General features: G+C 41.7%; 1 protein-coding gene across 1 annotated transcript in view; it reads right to left on the reverse strand.

The window, feature by feature from the left end:
* The window catches only part of GPR158 (G protein-coupled receptor 158), a 327,082-nt gene extending 320,928 nt beyond the window's left edge, over window positions 1-6,154 (reverse strand). The window contains exon 1 of the mRNA XM_059915293.1: window positions 5,253-6,154. Coding sequence (XP_059771276.1) covers window positions 5,253-6,154 — 902 coding nt within the window. The remainder of the gene's footprint in view (window positions 1-5,252) is intronic.
* Window positions 6,155-19,577: the final 13,423 nt, after the last annotated feature.

Below are 19,577 nucleotides of genomic sequence, written 5' to 3' on the forward strand. Positions count from 1 at the left end.
CGTGATAAAGTTAAACACTGAACATATATGAACATGATCTGCATTTAAGTGAGGATACATTAACTGGTTTCAGCATAACAATCAAAACTTCACAAGTTAAAGTGACACAGTTAATTATGTACATAATCTTAGACTTCTGGATTATAAGGAACCCAACAGGTCACCTAGTCCAACCCCCTTTAATTTACAGATGAGGAAACAGGATTAGAAAGGCAACTGCTGCCCATGGGAACACCATAGTCAAGGATGTGGTCCAGGCTGGGGTCAACGTCTCCTGTCTCCAAGGCCAGTATTTCCCCCATGATCCACTGTAATTACAAGCCTTCGCAATAATAGGAATGAAACTAAGTCATTATATAAATTATAAATTACTACAAATCATGTGACTTTAATACAACTAAAAGTGTTCAGTATTTAGGAAGACAGAAGCTGTGACACAAAATATTTACTGAACTTCCTGTGTGATGACAGTTCTTCATTTAGTCTTTACAAAATCCCAAAGATTTTTACTTTACTATTCACAGATTAAAGATGAAATAATTGAGACTCAAAAGCCTCAATAGCAGAAGTCCATCTAAAAACTGTTTGATCTATTACCCAGGTAGACAACTCTGTACTGTTCCTATAGGTAACCTCTTCACCACTACCAGTACCCACAAGAGAGACAAGATATGTTTGGCCTAGAGCAAGATGGTCATTTCTCTAATACTGTGTAAATTGCCATCTGCAGAAATCTATACCAGAATCTCTGATGGAGGTGTGTGGGCACATGTTTGTGAAGGAGAGAGAAGTAACCCCTCAGGAGTCAGTGACTCAGTGACACCAATGTTAATTATGTAAGTTTCTAAAAAGGCGTTTCCACACTATTGTGGAAAAATGCAGGTCTGACATTCATTTGGTGTCCTCTTCTGCACGTTACTCCCCCATCAATATCATTTCCACAAGGTACTGCATTTATGTGTATCAGCCCTGTTTCCAAAGCCTCCTTGTTGCCCGTTGGGTAGGTCACTTAAGAACTCATAGAACAAAGAGTTATAAAGGTATATGGATATCACCAAGTCTCTTTCCACGTTTTAATTGTGCAGAAACTGATTTCCAGACAGGTAATACAGCCAGTCAGAGACAAAACTGGGACTTAGGGCAAAGTTCTGACTCAAGTCTAATACTCTTCTCTCTATACAACATACTTGATTATAAGATTGGCCAAAAAGAACAAGTGTCTGTCACTTATTTGGCCAAATATATTAATTATTTCAAGCCAATACCATGTTACTTTTTTAATAACAAGGTGAAAACAAAATTGGTAATTAAGAGATAGCAGCATAGGGTAGTAGAAAGACAATACAAGCCTCATAGCTAGATAGATCTAAATTTAATTCACGCTCCCTAATTTACTAGCTGTGTTGCCCTGGGCAAGTTGCTCAACTTTCCTGAAGTTGTAACTACCTGAGAATACTAAGAATTAAATGCAGTGGGATATTTATAAAACATCTGACACATAGTAGATGCTCAATATATATTGGTTCCCATTAATTCTAACCCACCGCAAAAGAGCTGTGCCACTCTAGCAAATTCCTTTAGCCCTATGGGTCTCAGTTTCCTCCACTGTACAATGAGAAGAGGAAAGAAACCAAATGAATTCCAAAATCCCTTACAGCTCATCAAGTAAGAATTCCCAAAGGTTCCTTTTACCTTAATTTAAATTCAACAAACACTTAGGTACCTTATATTCATCCTAGGCACTGAACAGTTCCAGCCACCACCAGGAATGTGTCTATGATTTCATTACAATGGGCTCCAACTCCATAGTACTTTAAGTTCCACACAGAAAAATCAGTATACAAAAGCAAAGGACTTAACTTTGAAGAAAACTCTGCAAGGACATCACAAACCTAATATGATAAATAAAAATAATTTAGGGTATACCTTAAATTGTTAGTCTTTTTTTTTTTTGCTGGGATAGAAGATGAGAACTTAAGTGTTTAAACTATAGGTCTATAACAAGACTCAGGAGCCATTTAGGTAAAGCACTAATGCCATTTTTGGGGGGATAAAAAGCAATAAACTCTTCCCATGTGAGTCTTATACTAGGCCTTAAAATTTAAGAAACCTGTGTCATTCTGAAGCAGAGGGGAATAAAATTTATTCTGAGAGGTGTTTTACAGTGATAAGCATTAATATAAGAAGGTAGTTGACCATGTTTTCCACATTACTTTTGAATTTCATATTTCAGATTTGCATTCTCTAAAAATAAAATATAATTTAAATCTTGAACCTTGTAAGTAAGACCTGGGGAAATATTAGCTAAAATAGTAACTGAAGTTAAATGAAAATCTGAACTACAAAGTTTATCCTCCTCTTCTCTTCCATGAGGAAATCATTAGCAATAGATTTTTTTTATTACAGATAAGGCTTTTTGCAAATAACACTCTATAGATTCAAAATAGATTTAAAATCATGATTAGAGCCTAGTCATGGTTTCTCAGAAATTCATTTGGGGTTTACCCTGTTACCATACCTGTACAATATTATTCACTTACGTTATAAAATTTTAGAATACACATCTTAGGTGATAAAACATCAAAAACATTTGCCTTTTATGAGTATGAAGAGACAGAAAAGGCCCATTGAAATTTATATATATATATGGCATAGTGTGAACCAGAGGCAGAAGGCCTGGATCCTATTTCTGCTGTTGTTAAAAGCTTGATATGTGATTCTTGGACAAGTCACTTCACCCTTCTTATCTGTTTCTTTATGAAACAGGAAGAACCATCTGATCTAAGATTTCTTCCAGTTCCTATAATTAACATCTGTGCGAATCCTCAATACAGTACTTGAGGAGCATGGGACATGGGGCAAAAGTAGTCACAGGAGAGCACTTATTCTGCTCTTCATGTGTGCTGCTAGGAGGAGCCAGATTCTGTAGAGAGCCAGACACTAAATGGCCTGGCTTCCTGCCTTGGCTAAAGAACACCATCGATGACTATGAAGGCACTTAAAGAGACTCAGCCAGAGGAAACAATCTATTTTCCGAACATAGTCCAAAAATTAGATAGGGTCGTGTGAGCCTACACAACATGACCCCTGGTGTCTCAGCCTTTTATCTTGGCCTGCAGAAGGCCTGAGTTCATTTAGGTGACCTATGCTTTCTGAGCCTTATGAGAAATACTTCTGAAAATAAATGGTTCTCATCCCCAGTCTCATATCTGACCCTTGAAAATACATATATTTTTATGCAGGAGCTGCAATACATGCAGCACTCCTAGGACACCTTCATGAGACAGAGTTTAGCATAGTGGTTAAAAGTGTGAATCGAGCTCAAATCCCGACTCTACTACTTAACTGCTGCGTGATCTTAGGAAAGAAGCTTAATCTCTCTGTGCTTCAGGTTCCTTTTCTGTAAAACAGGGAAACTAATAAAACCTAACTCAGGTTTGTTGTGAGGATTAATCAATTTAATACATGCAAAGCAGTTAGCACAGAGCCTAACATAAAGTATCAATATACGTTAGTAAGATGGATGAATGGATAGATCAACTGATTGATTGATCGATCGATCTTTCAGTTCTGGGACCTGGGACTCCCTGAAAAGGCTTATGTGAAGGCCAAAAGCAATTTTCTATAAGTGAATGGCATCTGCAGATCTTTTCTGAGCAAATAATATAGCAAAGACTCAAAGCTGGGCTCAGCTCTTACTAATAGGATCCTGCAGAAATCAGGAGGAAATAAGATTATCCTTAAAGTAGGAAAGAGTTACGCTGGTTTAAGACAAGATCCTTTAAAGAGATAGACACACACAAAAAACATTTAATATGGTCATACAGAGTTAGAGAAAGGAGGTTACTTTTCATTTATACCTTCTCACGTGTTGCCAGCATTAAAAGCCACAGAATTTTATAACTGGATGGCTCCCCGGAGACCATCTAGTTCAACTCCCTCACTTGATAGGTAAGTTGTTGAGGCCCAGAGAGATTAAGCAACTTTCTTGAGGTCATTCAGCAGTAAATAACAGTGCCAAGACAAATAAGCTTTCTGACTCCTCCCATTTGCCCACCCAGTACTCCCCCTGGTAACTTTCACCAGGTCATCATCCTGTCCTTGTTGTACCAAAAGGGCATTAAAACACACACAGGTTTCTCACTTTTGCCCAGTTTCCCAGAAAGTACAGAAGCAACCTCAACCCCCAAGACCTTCTTCCCATTGGGAATTGGGGAGGGTCCCAGTCAACCTGTGGCCTTCTCCCAGGCCCTCTTTGGAGTTTCTACTCTTTCCTTTCTGTTCCTCATGTTCACTCAACAGGGCTACTTCTAAAAGTCCCTCACCCCAAAAATCAGGCACGTCCCAGGGCACAAGATACCACCTGCTAATCTGCAAATTCTCATCTTCCCACAAATGCTATACCTTGAGGCAGGAAATACAGAACTATTACTAAATTTTCTCTGAGCTCCTTGAGTGAATTCAGTGAGAACTGATTCCTCCCTCCCTAGGATAACTCAACCAGGTTCATTTATAAAATGTGTGTATGTGAAGGGCCAGAGAACCCTTAGGTGTGCCTAACACAGAAAACAGGAGAAAGAGGGGACCAAGGAATGGGAGATGAGTTGAGGGAAGGAGGGAGATGAGTAGAAGGAGCACACCTATCAAATTGCAAAGTATGGTTCCTAGAGACAGCTATGCTGCTGAGACTGACTCACTGCTCAAGGGACAGAACTGCCGAGGGGACTGCAGTGTTTTCATTATGCGCTCTGGTAACTAACAACAGACTGGCGCCTCAAACTACACACGTAGGAGGAAGTAGGTAGAGGCTACCCCGAAGTAGCAGAAATAACGAACTCTCTTCCCACTCCCTTTTCTACTCTTGTGAGTTGCTCGCCACTCTGTGCCTGGCTGGCATGCCCTGAGCTTGCCAGGGTGCAGTGCATCACCCCTGACCGGGAACTCCCCTCCCTGCTCTCCCGAGGGTTAGAGAGAAACAGAGAGCATCTCTCAGCTCTATCAAGAGCTCCCGTCCCTTGCCCCTTGCAGGGGAACTGATTTGAGAGAAAAGCTTTTGCTGAGTGTCTGAAGCTGACAGATGCGGGGCACTACTTGTCCCTAAGCACTTGCGCCTGCGTGGGGTGTCCCTCAGCCTGGGTCTCTGCTTTGAAGGTGGGAGGCCTAAATGTCACAGCCAGCGTTCCTTCCCCACACGCGCACCTACCCATGAAACCGGAAGGAAGGCTTTGCTTTTATCTTTTTTCCCTCCCTACCTGAATTCCGGGACCAGGTTAGGCTGCAACCCGTAGAAAGCAGCGGAGAGAGTGACCAACCACCCGGGCTTGTAGCTGCCGTTCTCGCACTCCAGATAAGGCGAAGACCACTTGACGTGGCTCTTGTCCCCGCTAAGACCGTCCCTGCGCCGCCAGCTGTGGCCCAGGCCCCGGGGCCCCTGATTGGAGCCGCGGCGGTGCAAGTGAGTCCTCCACTTGCGCCGGAGGCCGTGGAACCACTCGGTCTCCAGCGTGGCGTTGGCCAGGTGGTGTGCTGAGGAGGACAGGTCCTGGAGCAGGATGCGACTCTCCTCGCGCGTGGCCTGCAGGAAGACCTGCGGGGCTGGGGCGGACAGCGACTCGGTGCTGAAGGTGATGGCCGCCCGGGAGATGCTGGGCTCACCCTCCAGGAGGCTCCGCACCAGTGCCTGGTACCACTCCAGGTCGTCCTGCAAGTTCTGCTCCCGCGACTTATTGCTCTGCAGCATCATGTTGAGGAAGTTGGTGGCGTGTGTCAGCGTGTCCAGCGCCCCGTGCAAGGAGGGATGGGAGCTGGCTAGGGCCGGCGACTTCCCCGGCAGGCCCGCCAACTCGTAGCGGCTGGAGCAGTTGGCTCGCTTCAGCTGGTGGGAGTCCCCGGTGTAGAGGTAAGAGGCCACGTCCATGGGCACCTCCTCGGCGATTTTCTGCGCCAAGATGGTGCCGTCGGTGGAGCGGCTCCAGGGAGCCGAGGGGTCCGAGGCAGAGGCTCGAGCCGGCTGCTGGGCGTGCTGCTTCGCCCTCAGGGTCTTCTCTCGAGGGGAATCCGTCCGACTTGGAGGGTCGCGGCCGGCGCCGACAGCTCCTAATCCCAGGTGAACGAGCAGGAGGCAGAAGAGTAAGGGATAAGCCATGGCTCCCATCTGCCTCGCAGAAAGGAGAGGAGGTAACGGAAGGAGTCACTTTTTAAATTTTGGTCGTGTCTATCAGCAGTAAGACTTTTCCTAGGAGTCTTCCCCCTTTTCAGCTGGCACCCAGTCCAAAAGGACTTTAAAATGGCAATGTTCTGAAATATGCGCGGCTGACTAAGCTACCGTCACTGGAGATCAAATCACCTGTGGAAACGCTGGCTGCTCCTGCTCCACAGCGGGTCGGCTCGGGATTACGCACCTCGCAGCCTTGAGCCGAGCAGGTTACCTCCCCTCTCGCCGCCGGCAGCTATAGTTAGCCTGCTTACGTCTTTCTGTTTAGCAGCTTCCACCGCCGCTCTCATTGAGGTGTGTTCGGGAGCTGCTGCTGCTGCCGCCGCCGCGGCCGCCGAAGACGCTGCTCCATCGCCTCGCCCGCGGCAGGTCGTTCCCGCCTCCCGGCTCAGGCTCCTCCTCGTTCGCTTCGCCCCGAGGCGCGGAGCGCGCGCGCCCAGACCCGCACCGCGAGCGCAGCAGCTAGGGTTTCTTTTAAGGCGTTTGTCTTTCCGGAACCACGAGGGCTAGGCAGCTGGTTAATTGGAGTCTTTAAGTTTGGCCACAAACCACACTCCTGCCTCTCCCTGCTCTCGGGAGGAAAGCCGGTTTAAAGAGGCAGCTTGGCCGCAACCAAACCCTTGTAGGGCGGCTTCAAGTCGTCTTGTGCCCTGTTTGGCCAGCTCCTCTGTCAATCAGCCGACTGCCATTTGTTGGGCTGGGGCGGGAGCTGTCCAGTGCTGAACCCGAGGCGCAGGAGGAGGCGGTGGCGCGGGATGCAGCTCCGCTGAGACCTTTCACCCCCTCGCGTTCCCTGATGACTCGGGAACCTGAGGGGGTGAGAGGTGGGGTGTGCGGAGTGAAGGGAGAAGCAGAGGTTTGGTGGCTCAGAGCGAAGGAAACTTGGACGTACCGAGGAGGAGGGTGTTGGCATATAGCATGCTTAGTTAAATCAGCCTTTCCTTTCGCCTGGAAAAGAGGGAGAAAGTAGTTTTCATTTGTGGCTTAAATCGGAGACGAGGGACGTAGGATGAAGACGTGTCCTCCCGAACATCTGCTCATTTTAGGCAAATTATCAAATCTTCCTCCTTGTTGTCGGTTAAAGAAATGATTAAACCCTACTTGCCGACGTCTTAGCTATAAGGGAGTAATGGAGACATCTACCGGCTGAACTTTAAGGGAGAAATGCCATATTAAAGGAACCTCTCTGCTTGAAAGGGATGAAGGGGAACCTGTGGAAGTGTAAGCAAATGAATATGTGGAAGGGAGAGAACATGTGCCGGGGCAGGACTCGGACTGTGAAAGAATGAGAATGAGTCTGTTGAGCGGGAAGGGAAGCCATTCTGACTGGGAGTTCCTAGAATTAATGGATGTAAGAACTAAGACATCTGGTTAACTATAGGTTGGGATGTCCCAGCCGAAGAAAGAAGAGCTGAATAAGTATGCCAAGACCCCCCAGAATGATTGGAAAATCCCTAACAGAGTCTAATTGTTTTATTTGAAGCTTTAAGAGGGTCTTCTGACATTTTCATTCTGAAAATACTAATTAATACTTTGGATAGGTAGTGTTTTATGCACCTCCACCTTCCATATGCACCTCCACTTTCAAATTCCCCAGGAAAGACACAAGATAGAAAGTCTCAAATTCACTTCAATTCCCAACTTAAAAAAAAAAAAGTTACCTGTGGCATTCTAAGGTAGCACTGCTTAGATTTGCTTTATCATTTCATTTTATTCTTCCTGTTGAGAAAATACCTAAGCACAAAAATTTAAGCTCCAAAGAGCAAAAGTTTGTCTGCATTGGTCACTGTAGTATCTTGAGCACCTAGAACACACAGATGCCTGGCACATAGTTGGTTCCCACTAAATATTTGCTAAACTAATGAATGAACCAGAAGATAATGATGATGAAGCTAATTATTTAGCAATCCATCTCCTTACCTAAGAAGAGAAGTCTGCCTGTTGTGTCAGTGGTGAGGGCTTTTGGAGTAAGACATAGCAACCGGTTTTCCAAACTGCCGTGTATGGTCTCCAAGGGAGTTTTTATAGCTTTGCGAAGAATGGTTATTAGATTTGTGTTTATTTACAAGTAGAGTTCGTGTTCATATCTGACTTATTTAAATTTTGCTTTGCAATGTATATGCTTTTGCTAAATAAAGGTCATCCCAGTTTAATCCTCTACTATAGCAATGTGGCAATAATAGGAGTTTCTGTTTGTTTAATTTATCAGAGTATACAATATGATTTTCTATTTAGTTGTCTAAAGACTGGTGTAATTTCATCATTAATTGATTTTTTAAAGAAAACCTGTATAACTTATTAACAATCCTTTAAAATTTCTAGTATTGCATTTTAAAAGGAAGATATAATTTTATTAGTCGGTCCTTCTATAAGCAATTCAATGACTTAGCATAAATGAAAGCCCTGGGTTCTGGTCCTATCATTATTTTAAGCAAGATATATGGACACTAGCAAGATATTTAAAGTTTCTGTGTCTCGGGATGCAAACTGTATGTGGGCCTCATGATTTGACATTGAGGGAGTACTGAAATGACACCTGAGCCACTCTCCTGGAGTGCCAGTCCTTCCCCTAGTGCACATCTAACAAGAATGGAGCAGGCTATGAGAGGCTCTTGCAATTTGGGCATTCCCTTCAGGGGATCACCTTCAGTCTACATTGCCAAACAACAGAGGTAAACTAGTTAGGTCTAGAACAACACTGCCCAATAGAAATATAATGTGAGTCACAAACGTGATCCACATATATAATCTCAAATGTTCCAGTAGCACATTTTAAGAGTAAAAAGAAAAAAAAAGTGAAATTAAATGTAATAATATATTTTATTTAGCCCAATAGATCCAAAGTGTTATTTCAATAAGTAAACAGTATGACCATTATTAATGATATTCTGCATTTTTATACTAAATCCTCAGAATCCAGTGTATAATTTACACTCACAGCATATGGCACTTCATATAGCTACATTTCAAGTGCTCAATAACCACCCGTGACCAGAGGCTACCATAGAATACAAGCTCTGGAAGATAGTACATTGTGGTCTAGAATGATCTAGAAAACCTAGGTTTACTTACGATAAGGTACCATGGTCCAAATGATCTAAGAGGCCTGTCCATTTAATAGGTCTGGAGTCAAGGTAACTAACTGAGTAGATAGACAACCCTATGTCTATGTTAGTGTCTGTCACTGAAGGAGATCATCCAAAAGAAGTTATTAAAGGGGACCAAGATATAACACGTACTCATACCCCTCTAAGCAGACTACAAAATTCCACAGCAACTCATAGACATATTCATTCAACAAATGTTGATTTAGCCTCTGCTGTGTATCAGGCATCGTGCTTAGTACTCGGGCAAACACCTGCATGATGGACACATGGACCTCACCGTAAAGTGTATAGAGAGAGAAATATAAAAAAGCAAACAAATAAATTTTAAAATTACATATTGTGATCAGTGCCATGAAGAAATAAACGCTGTAAAGTTACAAAGAGTGCATGATATGGGGGCGGGGAGATTCTTATATAGAGAGAGAAAGAAAAGGAAGACTTCTATGAGGAGGTAACAGTTGAGCTAAGATGTAAAAATGAGGAGTAGTTAACTAGGTAGTAGGTAGTAGTGAACTAGCTAGGGGTAAGATGAAAAGAAACTTGGCAGGAAAGAGAAATGGAAAAAGATGACTGCATTAAGATGAAGTTCATATATAATATAAAAAGTACAAACAATTGAGACAAAAAGAAAATCATTTTATAAGATAATCAAGTGATCCTGGCATGAATAGCACCTCTGTCCCACCACCAATTACATGAGTGTGATTTGTAGAGGAGATAAATATCCCTGTGTAACCTCAAGTTAAGAGCTAAGTTATCTAAATGCATATTAATACTGTGTGGGAGCTTGACTGTAATAGAGCAATGTATACAAGACCCGTAGGCCCTGTGCGAAAAGGCCCAAAGCATTTTCATCACAGCCTGAAAAGTCAATCTAACTGCTTTAGAACAGTCCAATTTGCATTGACGAAAAATCAATATGCAATGGAGCTTTGAGTTATTAGTTGTCAGTATATTATTGATTTATCATGACTGTAAAAAGGAAGATGTGATATTAGCATATCTTTAAGTAAAAGAAATTAAAGGAGGTTAAAAAAAAAACTGCTGAGACCAGATTTTATGTGAGCAGTATAGGTAAAGTTGTTTCTAAAATTTAAGTGCTCCTTTAAATCATTTAAATCAGCAAGGATTAGGACAGTGGGATATGGCGAAAGGACACTGGATTGGCAGTTGGGAGACCAAGCTCTAATTTCCACACTGCTGATATCTAGTCATGTGACTTTTGACAATTTCCTCAACCTCTCTGAGCCCTTTTGCTTCATCTTTAACATAAGAGTGATGTATTAAGGACTTCCCTGGTGGCGCAGTGGTTAAGAATCCACCTGCCAATGCAGGGCCCATGGGTTCGAGCCCTGGTCCGGGAAGATCCCACCTGCTGCGGAGCAACTAAGCCCGTGAGCTACAACTACTGAGCCTGCGCTCTAGAGCCCGCGAGCCACAACTACTGAAGCCCGTGCGCCTAGAGCCCGTGCTCCGCAACAAGAGAAGCCACCGCACTGAGAAGCCCGCACACCGCAACGAAGAGTAGCCCCCACTGTCTGCAACTAGAGAAAGCCCACACGCAGCAACGAAGACTCAACGCAGACAAAAATAATTAATTAATTAATTAATTTTTAAAAATACTTAACTTTAACCAAAAAAAAAAGAGTGATGTATTAGATACAGCCACAACTGGAGCAATTTTAGCTGAGTGATGGATAATGGTCCAGGTATATTTTTCAGGAACTCATCATTTTTGGTAGTTCTAGATTTATAATGTAAATGTTATTTTTAGGTTAAATAATGCTAGGTCTCAGTAAACAAAGTGGCACAACCCGAATCAAATTCTTGATAAAGCAAATAAAGCCACAAAGAAGCAGCATAATCTGTCAATATAACACAAAATCAGAAATCCAGTTCTTATTCCTGGTCTTACTGAGATTCTGGATTTCCCTGAGCTTATGCTACCCCCTGTGCCTCATGTTCCCACTTGCAAAATGAAGATCATAGTCTTTGTTTTCCAAGGGCGGTGGTTTTGAAATTTCTGGGTGAAGAAGTATCACTAGAGAATTCTGATCACTGCTCTAGGTCTGGGGAGAGGTTAAGAATCTGCATTTTAATAAGCACCACAGGTGGTTTTGATGCAAATGATCCATGGAGCACATGCTGAGAAATGCTGCTTTGAGCCACGGAAAATAACTCTAAGATAATAGGGGAGAAGATCTCCTGGTAAACACAAAGCTGTGCTGTAAATTGAGAAATGTAGCGTGTGGGGGGAAAAAATGAAAATAACACCTATGAAGAGATTATCATCATCATCATCATCACCTAATCATTTATATAGCACTTACAGTGGCCAGGCATTGCTCTAAGGATTTTACACACTTTAGCTCATTTAGTCTTCTTTACCACACTGTGAGTTTGGTACAGCTACCATTTTACAGATGGGAAACAAACAAATGAATTGCCCTAAGTAATACAGCTATCTGGCTCCAGATGTCATACCCTTAATCACTACACCAGTGGTTCTCAAATGTTGATACACACTAGATATACCTGGAGGACTTTTGTCAAAGCACAAATTAGTGGCCTTAGCCCCAAAACTGCTGACTTGGTAGGTCTAGAACAAGGCCTGAGAATTTGCATTCCTAACAAATTCCCCTGTGATGTTCATACTGCTGGTCCAGGGAACACACTTTGAGAACCACTGCTCTGAGATGTGCTTTTCATCATTATAATCCCTGACTTTTTGGTAACACTTTCCATCCATTTAATGTGGAAAGAGGAGAAAGTCAAATTAAGGGATGAAAATATGCCTGAAATCTACCAAGAAAAAAAAAAAACTATTTCTATTTCTAACTTAGAAAGCTTACTCAAGATGTTTATGTTTTTTACTTAGCAGTTTATTCTCATCTGCCTCCAGTTTACCCTTAAAACTCTTACTCCCTGTCAGCATCACTTCTAACAACACTCCTGCTCTTTCCAGAGTCGTCTCCTCTGTTTTTCACTGTGAAGTCATGACTTGGGCTGTTCTTGCATTCCCAGTGAAGTGCAAACACAGTATCATCTATAGAGTCACTAGGGCTTTGACCCAAATTGCTAGTTTCCCTAATCCCCTTACCCCCATGCACGCAAGATGGTTCTGCAAACTAAAGACACTTGAAGAACTTCCTGACCACAAGGGAAGAAAACGCCAGGAAATGGCATTTATGTTAGGAGAATCCTGAATGTGCTGAGGTGAAGTATTTCCCCAATGTCCCATGACACTGACCTGACATTCAGCAGTGCAGGAAAGGACCAATATGACCTTCACAAAAAAATCACACCAAATTAATTATTCAAAGCCCAACTCCATTCAATACAAGGATCGTCTCTGTTTCTTATTAAGAAATAAGAACAACCAAAAAATTTGAAACAAAGTTTACTGAAATATGGACTTTGTGGATAGCAAAAGATGGGAAATGGATTATTTTGTCTTTGCTCAATTTTGTCTGCTTCCCTTGCTGGAGGGAAGCCCCTCACACCATATGTACCCATATGTTGTTATAATTCATGATATAGCTTTCATCAGCATATTACCTTGGGCATAATGGGGGTTTACTTCATGATCAGTTTAGGACTTGTCTCTCCATCTGAACACAGGAGCTTCTGAAAGTTGGGATCTTCAAGTGCTCAGGATCATGCACACATAGGATACACTAACCAATGACGGTTCCTCATTGATGAAGAGCAGAAACTTGTAAATCCAAACAAACTTATAAAGAACAAGTTTAAAGTAGTAAGCTGCTTATAAACTTTTTGCTGTTATTTTTAAAAACTTGAAGGAAATTAATCCAGTAACGTTGATATTGTTGAAATTGCAGACATCATCTTAACATCAGGATTGTATGGAAAAGGAAAACAAAGAAACATAACATGGAAATATATGCCAACAAAATGTAGTGAAAGAAGACAATCACTGCACTTTTCAGGAATATCCGCAGGCTAAGAAAATGACAAACCTAAGTATGAATCCAGGTACAAAACAGTTTTGCAAATCTATCGTTTTATTTTAACAGTAATATTATGTATGCCTACTTAAAAAAAAAAAAAAAGTTTCCTCCAGACCTCTGCTATCCCTAAAGAAAAAAAAAAAAAAGGAGGCAAAGAAATTTACTTTAAGATTTCCTATCTAATCTGTGGTCAGTTGGTCTCTCCTCCTCTTCCTCCTCTTTCTCCTCCTCTTACATACAGTAAGTGCTCAATGACAGATTAGCTGTAAGTCTGAGTTGTCCCCAGGGAAAGGGAAGAGAGAACGTCCATACCTGTGAGATAGTTATTGACGTTTACTTAGAAGTGTCTTCTTTTGATTACTTTCGGTACTAGCATTTAAGTAGGTCTGAGGCAGAAGCCTGAGTCCTGTGGCATATATAAATCATTTCCACTTGTCCTTTTGATGTACCCTTGGGAATCAGTAGTTTCAGGGAAAATTTTGTCTGGTCTTTACCAACAGCTCCCTATTCAAACGCAGGAGAATTTTAGAGAAGTTTTGGCACAAGAAGCTTTCAGTTCCTTTTGTTCACTGTGTCAGTGAATGTTCTTGGGTGATGGGGCTGGCTTCCAGTCTATATGGCCATCATTTATCACACCGTCTACGGAGGGATGGGTTCTTCATGAGCATAGAAAAAGCACACTAGGGAACAGAGGCTAAAAAGAGAAACAGTTTTCAAGAATCTGCAGTATCATGAAGACCAAATGTGATGAAAAGTAGCTGTCTCAACTGTTCATTTTTATATCTCAAATCAGATATTTTAGAGTAAAAAATTAAAATGTAATTAAAAGTCAAGAAAGAAGTAAGGGGGACTTCCTTGGTGGCGCCATGGTTAAGAATCCACCTGCCAATGCCAGGGACACAGGTTTGACCCCTGGTCTGGGAAGATCCCACATGCCGCAGAGCAACTAAGCCCGTGCACCACAACTACTGAGCCTGCACTCTAGAGCCTGTGAGCCACAACTACTGAGCCCACGAGCCACAACTACCGAAGCTCACACGCCTAGAGCCCATGCTCCACAACAAGAGAAGCCACAACAATGAGAAGCCTGCACACCACAACAAAGAGTAGCCCCCGCTCACCGCAACTAGAGAAAGCCTGTGCACAGCAACGAAGACCCAACACAGCCAAATAAATAAATAAATTTATTAAAAAAGAAAGAAATAAGAAAGCAATAAGAAGGCTTTTCTGAATGTCAAGGTTGTTTTTAATTGAAATGGATTAGTCAAGAGCAGAAGAGAATATCTTTCCTTGAAGAATAATTTGTGATCTCCAGTAGAAACTATATCCATGTATCAGAAATGAGTTATATTTAATTCTGCCTGGATAGACAAATGAACCAAATGGTCATTGGAATCTATTCTTCTCCTACAGTCCTATAATAGACTGAGGAATATATCCTGTTATGTCCCCACAAACAAGAAAACTAGTGCATGCATATTTAACCCAAGTACTTCTTTTAGGCATCAAAATCCAGTCTCTTTGTGCTACCACTCCTCTCCCACTGCATTACTCAACCTGGCATTCAAGGCCATTTACTAACTTTTTTTGCCCATCCCAATAGTCCTCCACTACATTTTGGAGGTACTCCATTCTAACAAAGCTATGCTGTTTACACTCTTCCTTTATAAGTAATTTGCACACTCTCATCCTATGTCTGCCTTTGTAGAAGTTAATTCTGTGTATTGAGAAAACTTCCACAAATACACTTCCTCTCCTTTAAGACCTTTAAGAACTACCAACACTTTGAATAGACATTTCTCCAAAGAAGATATACGATTGGCTAATAAGTGCATGAAAAGATATTCAACATCATTAGTCTTTAGGGAAATGAAAATCAAAACCACAAGATACCATTACATACCCACTAGAAGGGCTATAATAAACAAGACAGATGATAACAAATGTTGGTGAGGATGTGGAAAAACAGGAGCCTTCGTATACTTCTGGTGGGAGTGTAAAGTGGCACAGTCACTTTGGAAAACAGATTAGCAATTTCTCAAAAGAGTTGAATATAAAATATCCTGTGACCCAACAACTCTACTCCTAGGTATTTGCTCAAGAGAAATGAAAGCATTATGTCCACACAAAGACACACACATGAATGTTCACAGCAGCTTTACTCACAATAGCCAAAGTCCAGAAACCACGGACAAGGTCCATCAACTGGGGAATGGATAGACACAGTGTGGTACAGCCATATGGTAGAATCCTCTTCAGCCATAGCAATGAACAAATTGCCAGCACATGCTATGTCACGGATAAAGCTCAAAAATATTATGCTAAGTGAAAGAAGCTGGACACAGAGACCACATATTGTATTTAGATGAAATGTCCAGAAAAGGCAAATGTATGGAGACAAAATGTAGATCAGTGGTTGCTTGGGGCTGGAAATGGGAATAAGAATCAACTGTAAAAAAAAAAAAAAAACAAAAGAATCAACTATAAATGGGCACAAGGGAATCTTACTGAGGGGGATGAAAATGTTCTAAAACTGATGATGGTAGCTGTACCACTCAGTAAAGTTATTTAAAATCATTTGTGTTTTACACTAGAAACTGGTGATATGTAAAATGTACCTAATAAAGTTTGTTAAAAAAAAAAAAAAAGAACTACCAACTCTAAGTATTCTCCAAAATTGACTTGATTTTCTAGAATCAGCCTTTGATCCTAGCTAGAATCATCTTAGTTCTTAGAACCGATTCTGTATGATATGGTTTACCTATGCTGATTTAATGCTATCTGTGAACGTCTAGGTGAACAACTGAAGAAGTTTTGGGTAGCATTCTCATCTATATTATTTTATTTTATTTAACAAATACCTATTGGGGGGTCCACTATGTGCCAGACACCGTTCTATATAAAAGTGATGCAGCAGGAAACAAGTCAAGTTTCTGCCATTGTGGCACTTACATTCAGATGTAATATGTAGTGTGAGGAAAAATAAAGTGGGATAAGAAGATATATAGAGATTGGAGGTCAGGGAAAGCACCTCTGGTTAAGTGGCATTGAGTAGGAGAGTGAACGGTGTGAAAGACCGATACATGGGAAGACTCAGGAGAACAACTTTCCCAGCAGAAAATAATGATCATAAAACCCCTGAAAGAGTATCAAGACTGGTCTGTCCCAGGAGCAGCAAAAATTTCTGTGTGGATAGAGGTCAAGGAAAAATGGATGGAGAGAGAAGGCAACAATCAAATCACATAGAGTTTCTTGTGCTGTGGCAATGAGTTTTGGTTTTATTACAAGGGCAGTTGAAAGTCATGGGAGGGTTTTGACAGGAGTAAAAAAATCATGGGGGCTGCTATATAGACTGACTGAGGAGGGCAAGAATAGAAGCAGAGAGACTAGTTAGGAAGCTGTTGCATTAGTCAAAGTGAGAGATGAGGGTGGTTTAGACTAGAAGTGGATGGGAAAGCAGGATGATAATGGTTGAGATGGTTGAAAATTGTTGAATTCAGGATTGTAATTTTCCAAAGGTCTGGAATGTGGCTGCCCATTCATACCCTCTGAATTTCAGATGCAAATAAGGTTTTCCTAGAGTAAGAATAATATTAATATATAAAATAATGTGTGCCAACTTCATTTGGGAGTAGAATCCTAATTTTAGAATAAAAATTAATTCTATTCCTTAGAAAAATCACTGTTCCTATGTATCAGTTTAACGTACTTATATCCCAACTGAAAAATGAGCGGAAGACATGAACAGAAATTTCAAAACAGAAGAAACGTATATGGCCAGTAAACACATAAAGCAAATGTTCAACCTCATTAGTGAGCATGGAAATGCAAATCAAAACATGAGACATATGAGTTATATCTATATATTTGGCAAAAATTAAAAAGTCTAATAATGCCAAGTTGTTGGCACTGGTTGTGGAAAGGATGGAGGAGATGTGGATTCACAAAATCTCTTATGCTCTGCTGGTAGAAATGTAAATTAGTATGATCGTTTTAGAAAATAATTTTGGATTATCTAGTAATGCCAAACATTCACCTACTCTATGATCTAGCACTTCCACTCTTGATATATACACAAAAGAAACTCTGGCCCATGTATACCCTATGATATATACAAGAATGTTAATAACATCACTGTTTAAACAGCACAGACCTGGAAATCCTGAATGCCTATCCACAGGAGAACAGATGAATGAACTGTGTTATCCTCACACAGATGAAAATAAAAACAAGGAAATTATGAACACAGGATTCAGGGAGATTGCTGACCTCCTTGGGTTGGGGGGAGGTATGAGAATGGGATAGGGTACCCCTCACCCTTTGCAAGCCATTGGACTAAGTCTGGCAAAGAAATGGTATAACTGTTCCAGTAGGTGCCAACATAGTACTCCTCCTCAGTAACACAGTCAGCTTTTCTGACTGACTTAGCCCAGTGGCCAACAGTCTACTTGTGGCCAGTTTCGGTGCTCAGACAGGGCTCTGAGGGAGGTATCTGAGATCAGGAAGGGTTTTTAATGCCTGCCTTCAACTGTGCTGAGCCTCTGTCTTTGACGAAGTCCACTCTAGGAGAAATTTGATTCCACTTCCGGAGAGTCCAGCCCTTTCTTCTCTTCCATATCAGTCTCTCTACTTACGGAGTCTGTATCCAGAGCACTATTTCAAGACCTCCGATGTGTCTCCTCAAAGACTGGCTGACCCACTTTCCAGATGGAGCCAACATCATCCTCCGTCTGATCCATAAATCATGAACAGAAGGCTGAGGAAATGAGAAGCTGCGCTCCCACTGGGAGGGGAGTGAAGCTTCCAGCATGGGGTGCACAGCATGATCACAGAGGCACAACATAATTCTCCAGAAAGCCAGTTCTGATGAATGACAGAACAGCCGGTTCCAGATGAAACTATCCTGGATTTTCAAATACAAACAGTAACATTGAAATGAGCTAAGACTTACCACCAACTTAATTGGACATATTTAATTATATGTATTATGATTATTATGGCACCTGAAGACCAGATATAAATAGTAAGCCATTCACATATTTTACCATCATAGCTATTTCTGGGATTCCCTCAGACAAAAGATGGGAGAGAGAAAAGATAAAGTGTATGAGCTTCTCTCCTGCCAGAAGGGCACAGGGCACTGCTCCAGCCCTCCTTCTCTAAAAAGGACTGAGGGTGTCCCATAGTACCTGAAAGAAGAAAATAGTGAGATACCCCAGAGAGGCTGATTTCAGTGTTCATTTAAAAGTCCAAAGTATCAGGTCAGATCTCTCTCTGATAACAGCAGAGAGAAGCCCTACCTGGGAAGGGGATGGAGAGGGTGGGGCGTTTTTCAAACATCAAGAAACTGTGGAAACCAGCTACAGTTTAGTGAGAGCTGGTGGGAAAGACAGCTAGATATACAAGCAAGCTGGAAGAATAGCCATATTTTCAGTGCAGCATAATAATAACTCTTACTCCAGGTATTTTCTTAAAGCTAAGCTTTTTACTACTTAACTCATTCCAACTAAATTAGGAATTGAAATGAGAAAGGCCAGATCATAGGATACCTCTTAAATACAGGCAGAGGATTTTAGACTTCATACACCAGTTCCTTGATCATCAATAAATTCATCTCTAAAATTGACCTGGAGGTTATGGAAAGAGTAACTTCAGGGGAAAAAAAAAAAAAAAAAGCCTAGAAATAGGTCTCTATGCTGCCAATGAGTTCGGAATTGGTGAATTCCTAAAAACCAGGACAGAGCTTCCTGCAAATTATGATGAAGTGGTTTTTGCCTCCAGTTCACTGGCTTTGTGTTACAATATCTACCGAAGAAGCTGGGTTTTCCCCCCCTCGCACCCACTCCCTCCTAAGATGGGGGCAGGTTTGGGACAAGGATCAGGAGAACACTGAGCCAAAGTGCTAATGGGTAGACTTTTGAAGCGTGAAGAATGAAGAGGATATAAAAAAAATCTTGTCTCTGTATAATGTACCCACCTGATTTCCTCTTTTGGATTCTTTATCCTTATTTAAACCTGTCATTTGAGCAGCTGAAGTGAAAATATGGGCCCAGGATCTCCTTCTGAGTGAGAGAAGCACCTCTTCTCCAACATCCTCACCAGAAGAAATCAATGAAAACAGCCTCCAATCAAAGGTCAAGAGGAAATCAGAGGGGAGGGGGGAAAGTCGCAATGAGTAGCAGGTCGGCCTGGCTACACTGGGTCTTTCTAAGATCTCAAGGTTCTCTCTCTCATGAGCTATCTTTTCCTGGTTGGATTTGACTTTTGTGTTTTGTTTTCATTTTC

The sequence above is a fragment of the Balaenoptera ricei genome, chromosome 2 (assembly GCF_028023285.1).
Source record: "Balaenoptera ricei isolate mBalRic1 chromosome 2, mBalRic1.hap2, whole genome shotgun sequence".
Lineage (NCBI taxonomy): Eukaryota > Metazoa > Chordata > Mammalia > Artiodactyla > Balaenopteridae > Balaenoptera > Balaenoptera ricei.